The sequence below is a fragment of the Marmota flaviventris genome, chromosome 10 (assembly GCF_047511675.1).
Source record: "Marmota flaviventris isolate mMarFla1 chromosome 10, mMarFla1.hap1, whole genome shotgun sequence".
Lineage (NCBI taxonomy): Eukaryota > Metazoa > Chordata > Mammalia > Rodentia > Sciuridae > Marmota > Marmota flaviventris.
In genome coordinates, this window is record NC_092507.1 from 50,082,079 (window position 1) to 50,094,427 (window position 12,349).

The following is a 12,349-nucleotide window of genomic DNA, read 5'->3' on the forward strand; positions in this document are numbered from 1 at the left end:
AGGAGGCCTGTGCTCCTTCCTCAGTACTGTGAAAACAAAGAAAGTCAGCTTTAAAACAATTTCTTGGCTCATAGAATCAGCTTTAAACAACAGCCCAATATCACCTTCTTTAGGAACAGTCTATTCTCTTTTCTCCCTTCAGGGTTTTTTTGATGCTGGGTCTTTGATACTGTTGGAGATACCAGTCCCTCATTTCTTCCAGGACTATTCTAAAGTAGTTGTGATGACAGCAATTAAGAGTGGGGGGGGGGGGGGCGGGGGGGTATCTGGGGATGGGGTTGGGATTGTGGCTCAGTGGTAGAGCACTCACTTAGCTTGCATGAGGCACTGGGTTCGATTCTCAGCACCGCATAAAGATAAATAAATAAAGATATTGTGTCCATCTACAACTAAAACATTTTTAAAAAAATAGTAACGATGTCAGTCAGGAGTGAACTGAGTCTAAAACTGCTGACTGACACTGTTTATTTCCCTTTAACCGAATTCAAATGATTCAGTCCTCTCCCCCTCTCCCCAGTCAAGTTCACAGCTATGTGAATTGCGTGATCATGTGCACTCACCCACCAGCGTCTATGCTTCTGTGAGGTGGGGTTGTGTAAGACTCCCCTTCTTCATATTTCAAGCAGCTCGTGCTGCTAGTGGTCACACCTGTGTGTTTTGGGAAAGACTGGAAATTCCTAGAGGTTTTTCACTGGTTGGATCAGGGAGCTTCCGCAGGCAGAGGGGGCTCTGTGTCAGCAGCCACCACAGGATGCCCATTGTTGCAGGTTAATGGGGTTGACCTGAGGACCTCCAGCCACGAGGAAGCCATCACAGCCCTGAGGCAGACCCCGCAGAAGGTGCGACTGGTGGTGTACCGCGATGAGGCACACTACAGGGACGAGGAGAACTTGGAGATCTTCCCTGTGGATCTGCAGAAGAAGGCCGGCCGAGGACTGGGCCTGAGCATTGTTGGGAAACGGTAAGGACTACTGTGCAGGTCAGCACTGACCTTTCCCTTCACACCTCTAGAACTAATGCCTATGGACACTGAAGGATAAAGCCTGACATAAAGTAATTATGGGATTTCTAAACTAAGATGCTTGTAGCCAGGCACGATGGCCCATGCCTGTAATCCCAGTAACTCAGGAGGCTGAGGCAGGAGGATCACAAGTTCTAGGCCGGATTGAACAATGTAACAAGACCTTGTATCAAAATAAAAAATGAAAAAGGAGTGGGGATATAGCTCAATAGTAGAGCTTACCTGGTTCAATCCCCAATACCAAAAAATCAAAATAAAACTAAAATAATTACGAATATGTAAACTTCATTGGTCATACCTCCAAACATCTTACCAAAAAAGAAAACTTACCATATCAAGATAGAACTCCAAATCCAAACAACCCAATCTATTTTATTTCCTTCTAGAGTAAAAACAGCTAGCAAGGTCTTTTCTACTTGGAATACCTAGGGAGGAGGCTTGTAGAGAGTAGTTAATACAACTATATCCAGAAAACAGCTCATGTTAAGAGGTTGATTCATACAATATTAGATTAAGAAAATTGATCTGGCATGGAGCATCATGATAATTTCATACTGTGTTAAACTAGTTGGTAGACATAGTTGAGTGGCAAGCATGATAGTAGTTTTCTTTTCAGAAAGATGTCCCCAGATGTGATGGCTTACACGTATAACCCTAGCTACTTGTGAGGCTGTGGGAAAAAAAATCCCAAATTAGAGGCCAACGTCAGCAAATTGACCATGTCTCAAAATAAAAAGGGTTAGGGATATAGTTGGATGGTAGAGAGCAATCCCTAATGCCATTAGAAAAGATAGGAAGGCAGGGAGGGAGGAAGGGAAAAGAAAGGAAAGATGTCCCCAAAATAATAGTTTGCACCAAAAATACAGATGGATCCTGGTGGCTAGGTTGCTCCAAGTCTGTACTGCTTAACAATGTGATAGGAATTAGAGTAATTGTTCCAGGATGACATTAGGAAGTTTCTCTTACACTGAATTGGAAAGGAAAGTAATATCACAAAACTGTCATCCTAGCTTCCATGGTTTACTGGTTTGGGTAACTAGCCTGCAAAAATTCTAGGTGATATGCCTGTATGGCCTTAGATTGCCTTGAACATCGTCATGGGAAGAATTTAAGTCCATGTTATAGATGTCATGGCATGTGCCCTCAAAGACCTCTGGTGACTCTCATGCCTTTATGCAGCAGTCCAATACGCAGCAGTATTAGCTGTCCCCACACCCTTTTTTTTTTTTTTTTTTGGTACTGGGATTGAACCCAGGGGCACTTAAGCACTGAGCCACATCCCCAGCCCTTTTTATGTTGTATTTTTATTTTGTTTTGGAAACAGTGTCTTGCTAAGTCACCCAGGCTGGCTTTTGACCTCATGAGCCTCCTTTCTCATTCTCCTGAGTTGCTGGAGTTACAGATGTACACCACCACACCCAGCCAGTCCCCATTTTTGAGTACTGTGCTGTCATGATACCATGACATTTTTACTTCAGCACAATAAAACCATCACTCTGAAAATGCATTTCAAAACAAAAATGCTTAATCTCTTACATTACTAAACAAAAAACAATGCACATGTGGGTGCAGAGCAACTGACAGAGAAATATTGAAGTTTGCTTTCTTGTCCTGAGACATACACATACCAGGGGAGTTTCCATTTAGAGTAATGACTTTGCTTTATTATCATGTGGTAGATTGATGAAATAATCATCTTCATACAGCATCATCATTTCACGTTGAATTTGTAAGAAGATTTATATTTCTTAGTACAAAAACTTGAATTGTAAAGAATCAGATGTATCTCTCTCAAAATTCAGTTCCCTTTCACTAACAATTTCATGCCTTGGAGTTTATCTTAATATCCTTGCAGGTATTTATTGCGCATTGTTTGCAGTAGCTAAAGAGTGGAAATAACCCATTTGTCCATTATGGAACGCCTACAGAATAGTATGTAGCCACAGAACAATGAGGAAGCTCCAAGTGTAATAAAGATCAGTTGGAGCAGGGGTTGTAGCTCAGTGGTAAAGCAGATGCTTAACAGGTATGGGGTCCTGGGTTTAATCTTTAAAACACACACACACACACACACACACACACACACACACAATTGCCAAGCTGTATTATTAAGTGAAAGAAAAAAAAGAAATCTGTGTATGGTCACTCATATATACTTATGTACTCTGCATGGGCATTTTGCTTATGTGTAAACAAAATATTCCTTTTACCTACCCAAGAAACAGGTAATGTGGGTTGCCTCTGAGAAAGGAACTTGGTAACAGAAGTGAGAGGAAAACTAAAGGTGTATACTTTTTAACCTGTCGAATTTTGAGATATAAATTTGTGTATTCATCAAATACATGTTATTAGGTCTTTAAAAATAAAGGCAAGAAAAAAGTGAGAAGACTAGAACTAGATCAAATAGAATATATCAAATGTTAGCTTATCTTCTCTAGAGAAATAACCTGTTGGTTTTAAGAGTACTTATCTCCATCTTTTAAAGTAAATTTCCATTTCACTCCACTAAAATTTTCACCTTGCAAAAAAGTATGTCCTTGGACCAATAAAAATTAATATGCAGGAGGCAGAATAAATGAGCATAAACTAAAGAGTGGCATGCTGCAGTTTATTATTTGGGAAGTAAGTGGAAGCATTGGCTTTGATCGTTTGATAGGGCCCTTCTGCCAAATTTTAGGATTTAGTGCATCTATATAGAAAGTTAACCATCTCAGTTTTTAACTAAGAAGTATGAGGTTTGCCTGTAACCCCACCACTTAATGGTATTAACAGAAATGGAAGCGGAGTGTTTATTTCTGACATCGTGAAAGGTGGAGCTGCAGACCTGGATGGGAGGTTGATTCAGGGAGATCAGATCCTATCTGTGAATGGAGAGGACATGAGAAATGCCTCTCAGGAGACGGTGGCCACCGTACTCAAGGTGAGTCCCTGGGCTGCCATGCCTGATTTTTCTGTCCTCTTCACCTCATTTTCTGAATGATTTCTCTGTCCATGAGTACTTTCATCAGAAGGGAGAAAGAAAAGAGGTGAATTAGAATCTGGTCCTTTCTGTGCATGTGGGAAGCCATGATGTGAATGCCACTGTGTCTAGAGCCGTCACTCTGCTAGGCTTTTGGGTGATGGTGTCTCGGTTGTGCCTTTTGCCTTCGCAACTCTTTCATGACTCTAGCTGCAGAGATGAGTAGAGGTTCTGCTCTAGTGTTTGAGAACCTGAATGCTACTGCTTTTCATTTCTGTTCCGTTCTTCCCAAGTGTGCACAGGGGCTTGTGCAGCTCGAGATTGGAAGACTCCGAGCCGGTTCCTGGGCCTCCTCGAGGAAGACATCGCCAAACAGTCAGGTGGTCCATGGCTTCGCAGCACACTGCCTCCCTGTCCTGCTCCCGCTGGGGGAAAGTTCCTCATTTCATAAACAATTGTTAGAATAATGTCTAATATTCAGCGTGTTCACAACGCCAAGTGCAGTGTGTTTTCATGTGTTTGAAATAAAAATGAAAGGTGGGATGGAAATTCATTAATTCCTAGATTTTTCTGTCCTTAATTGCCTGCAAATATTTCTTAGAACCCTTCCTCTCCCTCTATTAGTCTATATTGCCTAGGCACACAGCTGTGTTTACTTAAAAAAAAAAAAAAAAGGCAACATCTGGTAGCAATTTGACCCTCATTAGCACAACATTGTTCTATTCATTCAATTAAATATTGCTATAAAGTTAACTTGTGAATAGCCCCTCACACATGCTGAGGGCAATTAATGGCATAGTCCTAGGAGAATGAGGTGTGAGGGTTTCTCCCGTGGGAGGGAGGCCTTAGTGGGTGATATTTTGTGGGTTAGCAAACATCTTATGTTTATGTACAAGGCTGATGTAAGTGCCACTTTCTTTAAACAAAGTATATTTCACTGTATTTTTTTCTGTATAATGGCTGATACAATCAAGATTGCAGACTGTATGTTTAGTCCCATTGATACAAAGTGCAGCCATACAAACTTGCATGTGTGTCCTTGGTCTCCTTGTGGACAGGCCTTTGTTTTGAAGTTAAAAACATGGCTTTTAGTCCCTCCCTGGTCACCTTTGACACAGAGCCTCTCCCAGACCTTTGTTCAGAAGATGTTCTGATTTTGTTAGCACAACAGGTGCTTCCTGAAGGATATTAGCTAAATTTATTGCTGTCCCAAAATGGACATGGAAAAATATTGTTCAGATGGGCTCACAGACAGGCTGGCCTGTCATTTCTGGCATACATAATGGGCAGCAAATATAGGAAGAAAGACATGGTGCTGCTGTGGAATCCCATGGGTGACTAGTTGGTGATGGTTCTGACCATACCTGTATAGACAGTGGGCACTGAGGGTGCAAGTAGTTGTCTCAGGCCTCTCCCTGAATGGAAGACTCATGTTTGTTGAAATGATTTCATTAAAGCCTCATTGTACACAGGAGACTAGAACGCAGAATGAACCACTCTGGAAATGAGATTTTTCTTCTTGCCAGATTATGAGAGAGCTATTGAGGAGGTTCCACTGGGTATCACTTCTAAAGGAGTTTGAGGGGAAAAAAATTGCAACCTAGACAGAGTAGTATGCAAAGGCCCACTGAGGTAAGGGGAGGTTGTGTGTTTTAAGAGAAATTTGGAATGACAGCTGGGATGGTAGGAAGAGCTAGATTTCTGACTTTCTTGAGGAAAATATGTGAGCATCATCATAATTGATATATAAGTTATCAGATTTGAAAACCTGGGACAAAGTGTCAAATACATTTTTTTTCTTTCTTTCTTTCTTTCTTTTTTTTTTTTTTTGCAAGGGAGGGGGGCAGTAGTCCTGGGGATTGAACTCAAGGTCTTGCGTTTGCTAGACAAGCGCTCTACCACTGAGCTACATCCCAGCCCTCAAATGCTTCTCCCTAACTTTCTTGCACAGAATTTTTAGTTTAGGGGATAGAAATTTAATTCAGTGTTTTTAAAAGTGTATTTTGTCATCACCTTGTCCTTATAATTATGGGTGAAATATATGAGAATCCACCCTATTTGTAGGATTGTAGTTGACTGTGAAAAGGAACTGTTTTCCATTATCATGAGTCAAAGCCCATGACCCTGATGGAGAAAAAGAGAATTCCATTCCCAAATGTGTTCACTTCCAGACCTATTGAAAGCAGTCAGGACTTTCCAGGGGCACAGCTTTCCTTCTGAGCAATTATAAGGTAGAGAGAAAGATGCCACCTGTTGGGGATTAAGGAGAATGGTAACTCCATAACTCGTGATTTGATCCATAGAAAGTGGGTTTCTCAGGAGAGAGCTTGTAGCCTTGGGGCCACTGACACTCTTTAAAAATGGGTTTTTCTGCCAAGCAGGAGGAAGTATCTCAACTCTAAAGAGGAAAGTATGTATTAAGAAAAATCTTGTTGAGATAATCAGAGAAATCCTTTCCTCATGTAACTGAGGGAACACAGCCAGACAAGTCCAAATTAATAAAGGCCTTGGCAAATACATTATTCTGAGATTGTTTTGGGGCAGAAGTTACAATGTGCTGTACTTCCTTAATGTATCCATCCTCAAGTGTGCTAATATCTACAACTTACATTGAAATGAATTTTTAAAAACAAAGGAGTCATCTGGGTGAAGTGGCACATGCCTGTAATTCCAGCGGCTAGGGAGGATGAGACAGGAGGATAACGCGTTCAAAGCCAGCCTCAGCAACAACGAGGCGCTAAGCAACTCAGTGAGACCCTGTCTCTAAATAAAATACAAAATAGGGCCGGGTTTGTGGCTCAGTGGATGAGTGCCCTTGAGTTCAATCTCTGGTACAAACAAACAAAAAATAGATGAGTCACTTGATGAATAGATGATGTGAAATAAAGAAAATATAGCTGGTGCAATAGCCTGGATGCCTGGACAACTTAGCAAGACCTTGTCTCAAAAGTAAAAAATGAAAAGGGCTAGAGATGTTAGCTCAGAGGTGGACCGTCCTTGGGTTCAATCCCAGTACCACCACCACCAAAAAAAAAGGGGGGCTTGGGGAGAGAAAATATAGCAATTTTTCAATTATGGAATCTAGGTAATATGGTTATGGATATCCGTAACTCTTCCAATCTTTTGATGTATTTGAAATTTTTCATACTTAAGAAATGTTAAGATATTAAACATCTTGTACCATAGAGTTAAAGAAATGAATCAGATTATAATGTATCAATTGATAATAGTTATTTTTGGCTTATCTTAAAATGTCAATGCAGTTAGACATGGTTTTCGATAATTTGGTACGGAAAATATTCATTATTAATGAAATAGTTTATGTTAGAGAGGGTCTTCACTATGTTTTGAATTTTTATTAAGAGTCATTAGCCATAAATGACTATGCATTGTAGACCTCAAATATTTATTTAAATGACTAAAAGTTCAGGTAACATAGTTACAGCAGATTAGATTAAATTACTGTTGACTCTAGGAAATTTTTTGAGAAAAAAGTAATATATACCTAAAATAAACCTTTTTCCCTTTGTATTTGCTGCTTTATCCTACAATCAAGGGCTCCATGTGGTCAAATGTTTGTTAATTGAGATTTTTATCATAGTTGTTTTAGCAAAATACATAAGACAGTTTGGGTAATCTGGGAATACACGCTGATTGTAGCCACAAATGACACATTAGCTGGCCATTATAAACACTATGTGGCAACCAAGGAAAATGTTTTTGATTTTATGTGGAATAAGGGGAGCTCAAATGATTGCAGTTTTTCTCCCCTGATTGAAATCACATATAAAAGTACATATAATAGAGGAAACAGTGGAGGAAAGGTTCAGATGGGACTGGGCTTTAGTGGTGAAAGACTGGGTATGAATATTTTAGTTGTCTGTCTTGGCCTCTTCAGAATTCTGTTTCATGGCTCTGATGACTTCAGCAACAGGCTCACTAATGATAAGCATGAATTGTCAGGGTCAAATCAGCGTCTGCCCTCAGTGACCACTGGTTCTCCTTTTTAGGGGGATCTGCACGGCACACACAGCAGCTGTCGGCCTTCCTTGGCCCCTGTCATTGCTGGCCTACAGAACCTGGTTGGCACCAAAAGAACTCCAGATCCTTCCCAGAGAAGTTCAGGTATCATGTGGACACACCACCAGCCGAAACTTCCTGTTACCCAGTTTTTAAAAAAAATATTAGGGTTTTAAAAAAATCTTGTCTTTAAATGTTGAATCTGAGTTTGGCCACATAAGCCACCTTTTCAGAAAGGTCTATCCTAGCCAGAGGAGAGCCCTGAAGATTCCTGTTTGGAGTGTGCCCTTAAGAGTACACAGATCACATGAACAACAGAAGCAGAACTAAAGTGCATCAGAAAGCACAGCTATTGGGCTGGAGGTGTAGCTGAATAGTGGGGCACTTACCTAGCATGCACAAGACACTGGGTTCAATCCTTAGTACTGTAATAATGAGGAAAGTGTGTGTAGCTCTTTACAAAGTGAATAATAAATTACAGGTCACTAGGGGGAGGTCAGAAGTACACATGGCCACCTGGACACAGTGGCACATGCCCCAAGCCCTGCAACTTGGAAGGCTAAAGCAGGAGGGTCACAAGTTCAAAGCCAGCCTCAACAACTTAGTGAGACTCTGTGTCAATAAGTAAAAAGGGCAGGGGATGTGGCCCAATGGTATCATGCCCCAGGGTTCAATCCCCAGTACTTGGGGAGGGGCAAAGGAGGGTGCATACTCCACTAGGGACAGAGCAGACACAAGGGTCTTGGTGAGTCTTTCCTTGGGTGGAGGGCTAGCTTTGATTAGGAAAGAAAAGTATACAACAAAGCACTCTTGGGGCTCACCTCCCAGCCATGATCACCCTGCTTCAGGCAGCGCTGCTGCAGTCCAAATGATGATGGCCGCATCTATCTCAAACTGAGAGCACTTCCTTAAAATAAAGGACAGAGCCCTGAGGGCTTGCTGCCAGGCTGAAGTGGAGAGCAGGGAAAGCCTGCAGGCTCCAGCATCCTCTCTTGAAAGGACTAGAAAACGGTGCCATTTTTTGTGGGAGAGTATTATATATCCTAAATATATTGTCTCTGAATTTTACAAAGTTAATGGTCTTGCTTCTTTATTTATATAGGCACAGATATGGGACCAAGGACTGTTGAGATAATCAGAGTAAGTCATTTATTTCACTGTTTTTAATAATCTCAAGATTAATTCCTCTATGTGAACCTCTTGGATCAAAAGCCATGCTTAGGAGTTGGGGGCGTGGCTCAGTGTTAGAACACTTTCCTAGCAAGCACGAGGTCCTGGATTCAATCCCTAGCATCACCAAAAGAAATGCCATGCTTGTTAATTAGGGTTTTTATGTGTTGCTAAATTGCCCTTTTGAGAAGATTGCATAAGATGCGTCTCAGTTTATAAACTTGTTACACTAGAAAGTAATTAAAAAATTTTGACTGTGTTGTAATCATAATAGTCAACCACAGTAAGGTGATGTCCAGCGTGACTGTTCTCTGGACTCTCTCATATCTCTGTTGAGGAGTGCTATATTTATTCATTTGTCTGTATTTGTTCATGGGGGCTGTTATAACAGAATATCACAGACTGAGTGTCTTCAACAACAGAAATCTATTTTCTCATGGTTCCAGAGGCTGAAAGTCCAAGGTCAAGGTACCAGCAGCTTTGGTTTTTCCCTAGCCTTCTCAGTGACCTCTCTGTCTCATCATCCACCCCCATTTCTCTTCTATGTCCTAACTTCTTCTTTCACAAAGAAACCATGGAGTCAGCATCCTCATAAAGACAAGGGCCCACCCAACCCCCTCATTTTAAAGACCTCTCCAAATACACTCACATTTGGGGGCACTGGTACTTGGGCCTTCAAAATATGAGTCTTAAGGGGAATACAATTTAGTCCATAACATTAACTTTATGATCAACCTCAACTCTCTCATCTATAGAATGGGGTTGATAATACTGACTTCCCTTTAACGCCCATATAGTTGTGTGGACCAAGTGAGGAAATGCACATGGTATAGTATACCATGAATGCCCACAAAGTGGCATGGGTTATTATGGTCATTGTTGGACTAAGTCAGTCTTATTTGCTCCCAGTATCTTTTCACCAGAGCAGCGACTCAGATGATCCTATGATGGGGAAGTTAAATGTACCAAAAAGCACATAATTATGGATCAGTTAAGGACACATTACAATGGAGTTAAACCCAAATTATTTTATAAATTTCTCATCATTCCAAGATTTTAAAAACATTTTATATTTCAGTCTTTTGTTTTTACAGGCTTCTCTAATAAGTCCTGCTTACACCACCCCTATTCTCCCACACAGTGTCCAAGCACACATCATAATAAAATGTGTCTTACCATTTGGTACACAAGACTTGACTATGGGCACAATCAGGAAGTACATGTAACACACAGATGCTGTGACAACAGGATGTAAGCTACCTGTGATGAGAGGGCAGCATTGCCATCATCCTGAATTACAGGTGTGACATGGCAGCACTGATATTAATAACAAAGTATAGGGGGCTGGGGTTGTGGCTCAGTGGCAGTACCCTTGCCTAGCATGTGTGAGGCACTGGGTTCAATTCTTAGCACCACATATAAATAAACAAAATAAATATTTTTAAAAGTAAATACTATTTTTTAAAATTTATAATACATATGATGTAAGGTTTGGTTTGGTGAATTTTTGTTTGTTTTTTTGTGCTGAGGATTGAACCCAGGGCCTCATGCACACTAGGCAAGCACTCTGCCATTGAGCCACTCCCCCAGCCCTTTTTATATTTTATTTTGAGACAGCATCTCACCAAATTGAAGAGGTTAGACTCGAACTTGCAGTTCTCCTATCTCAATCTCCCAAGTCACTGGGTTATAGGTGTGTGCCTCTGTACCCAGCTTAATCTGTGTATATATTTAAATGATTAATTTAAACTACAGAAGCCTTGCAGTCATCCAGTCCCTTTTATCACACCACCACTGACATTTAGACCAAATTTATCATATGTTCACATCTTTATAAATTGTTTTGTTTGTATTTTTGTTTTATAGTGCTAGGGATCAAACCCAAGACGTCATGCATGCTAAATATATCTAAATAAACAGAGTTATAAATTTTGCTTTCAGCTGTCCTTTATATTCTAAAGGACATCAAAAGAAAATTGGTCACATTTTTCTGGGTTTTTGCAGATTGACTAATTTAGTATTTTACCCTGAACCTTATGAGTATTACATTGTATGGACGCTAAAGAAAGCTGATGTTTTAGCTATCATAATATAAGTTCCACCTGGGGATGTGGCTCAGTGGTAGAGCATTTGCCTAACATGTGCAAGGCCTTGAATTCAGTCCCCAGCATGGCAAAACAAAACCCCACAATAATACAGAATGCAAGTTCCATCTCACCTTTTGTAGGTGGTGGTTCAACTCCCAGTTCTGTTCTAGAAACCATGCTATGCCTATATGTGACCATCCCACATATATGTAGCTTAGAATTGAGCCTGAGAATTTTGTGGGTTTATTTGCAGAATTGGGAATCCCAGCTTTCCAGCTTTTTCCATGCTGGTTTTCCTGCCATATTCTCCAGCCACCTGGAGATCCTTTTCCTTGTTCCTCTAGCCAGAAAAATGAGTTTCTAGAGAACTTCAGCCTTTCACCCCACCTTTTGCACTCCTTGACGGGGAACCACATTCTGGGCAGAGCTTCCAGGAGAATGTTCTCATTCCCCCAAGTTCTCATTCACCACCACAGTTTAATTGGTTTCTTTACATTTCAGAGGCTGCAGGTAGTAGTTCTTTATACTTTTGATAAAGACTTCATTGTAATGAGCAGAAGAGAAATGTGTATGCCACCGTGCCGGAACAGGGACTTGTCATTTGTTCTTCTAGTGATTTGGAAAATATTAATCCTGTGGTACAAATAAGTCTAGAAGCCAAGTCTCTTCCCCAGAGTCCATCTTAGGGAGCACTTTCTGTAACATTTTGCTTCCCTCTCCAAACTGTTGTCACAACAGTGGGTGTCCCCTAAGATCCTTTGTTTTAATGCAACTGCACAGCTCTTCTGGAGCCAAGTGTGTTTGTTCACACCCAGAAGAGCATATGTGTGGCAGTTTAATCATAAACACCATATGAGAGCACACTTGCCAAGGCTGCCTCAGAATTGGCCACTGTACTGAGCAGGTTTTTGTTTGTTTTTAAATTTACTCCCACTATTGCCTTTTCTTGAGCCTTTTCTGTAGGCCAGAACCGCACTGCACTTAACCCTCAGCCATCGCTGCAGTCTTCTTCCCATTTTGTACGGAGAGGTGGGACTCCTAAGAGAGTGACTTCTCCAAGACCCTGCAGCTAAGCGCTAGAATTGAAATCTC

General features: G+C 40.9%; 1 protein-coding gene across 7 annotated transcripts in view; it reads left to right on the plus strand.

The window, feature by feature from the left end:
- Positions 1-12,349, plus strand: part of Patj (PATJ crumbs cell polarity complex component) — a 387,785-nt gene that overhangs the window by 322,233 nt on the left and 53,203 nt on the right. For 6 of the 7 annotated variants that reach the window (XM_071617901.1, XM_071617905.1, XM_071617899.1 and 3 more), the window contains 5 exons: positions 768-961; positions 3,794-3,941; positions 4,274-4,360; positions 7,991-8,105; positions 9,103-9,140. In XM_071617901.1, the coding sequence (XP_071474002.1) occupies positions 768-961; positions 3,794-3,941; positions 4,274-4,360; positions 7,991-8,105; positions 9,103-9,140 (582 nt within the window). The remainder of the gene's footprint in view (positions 1-767; positions 962-3,793; positions 3,942-4,273; positions 4,361-7,990; positions 8,106-9,102; positions 9,141-12,349) is intronic. The other variant, XM_071617902.1, reaches the window with a different exon arrangement.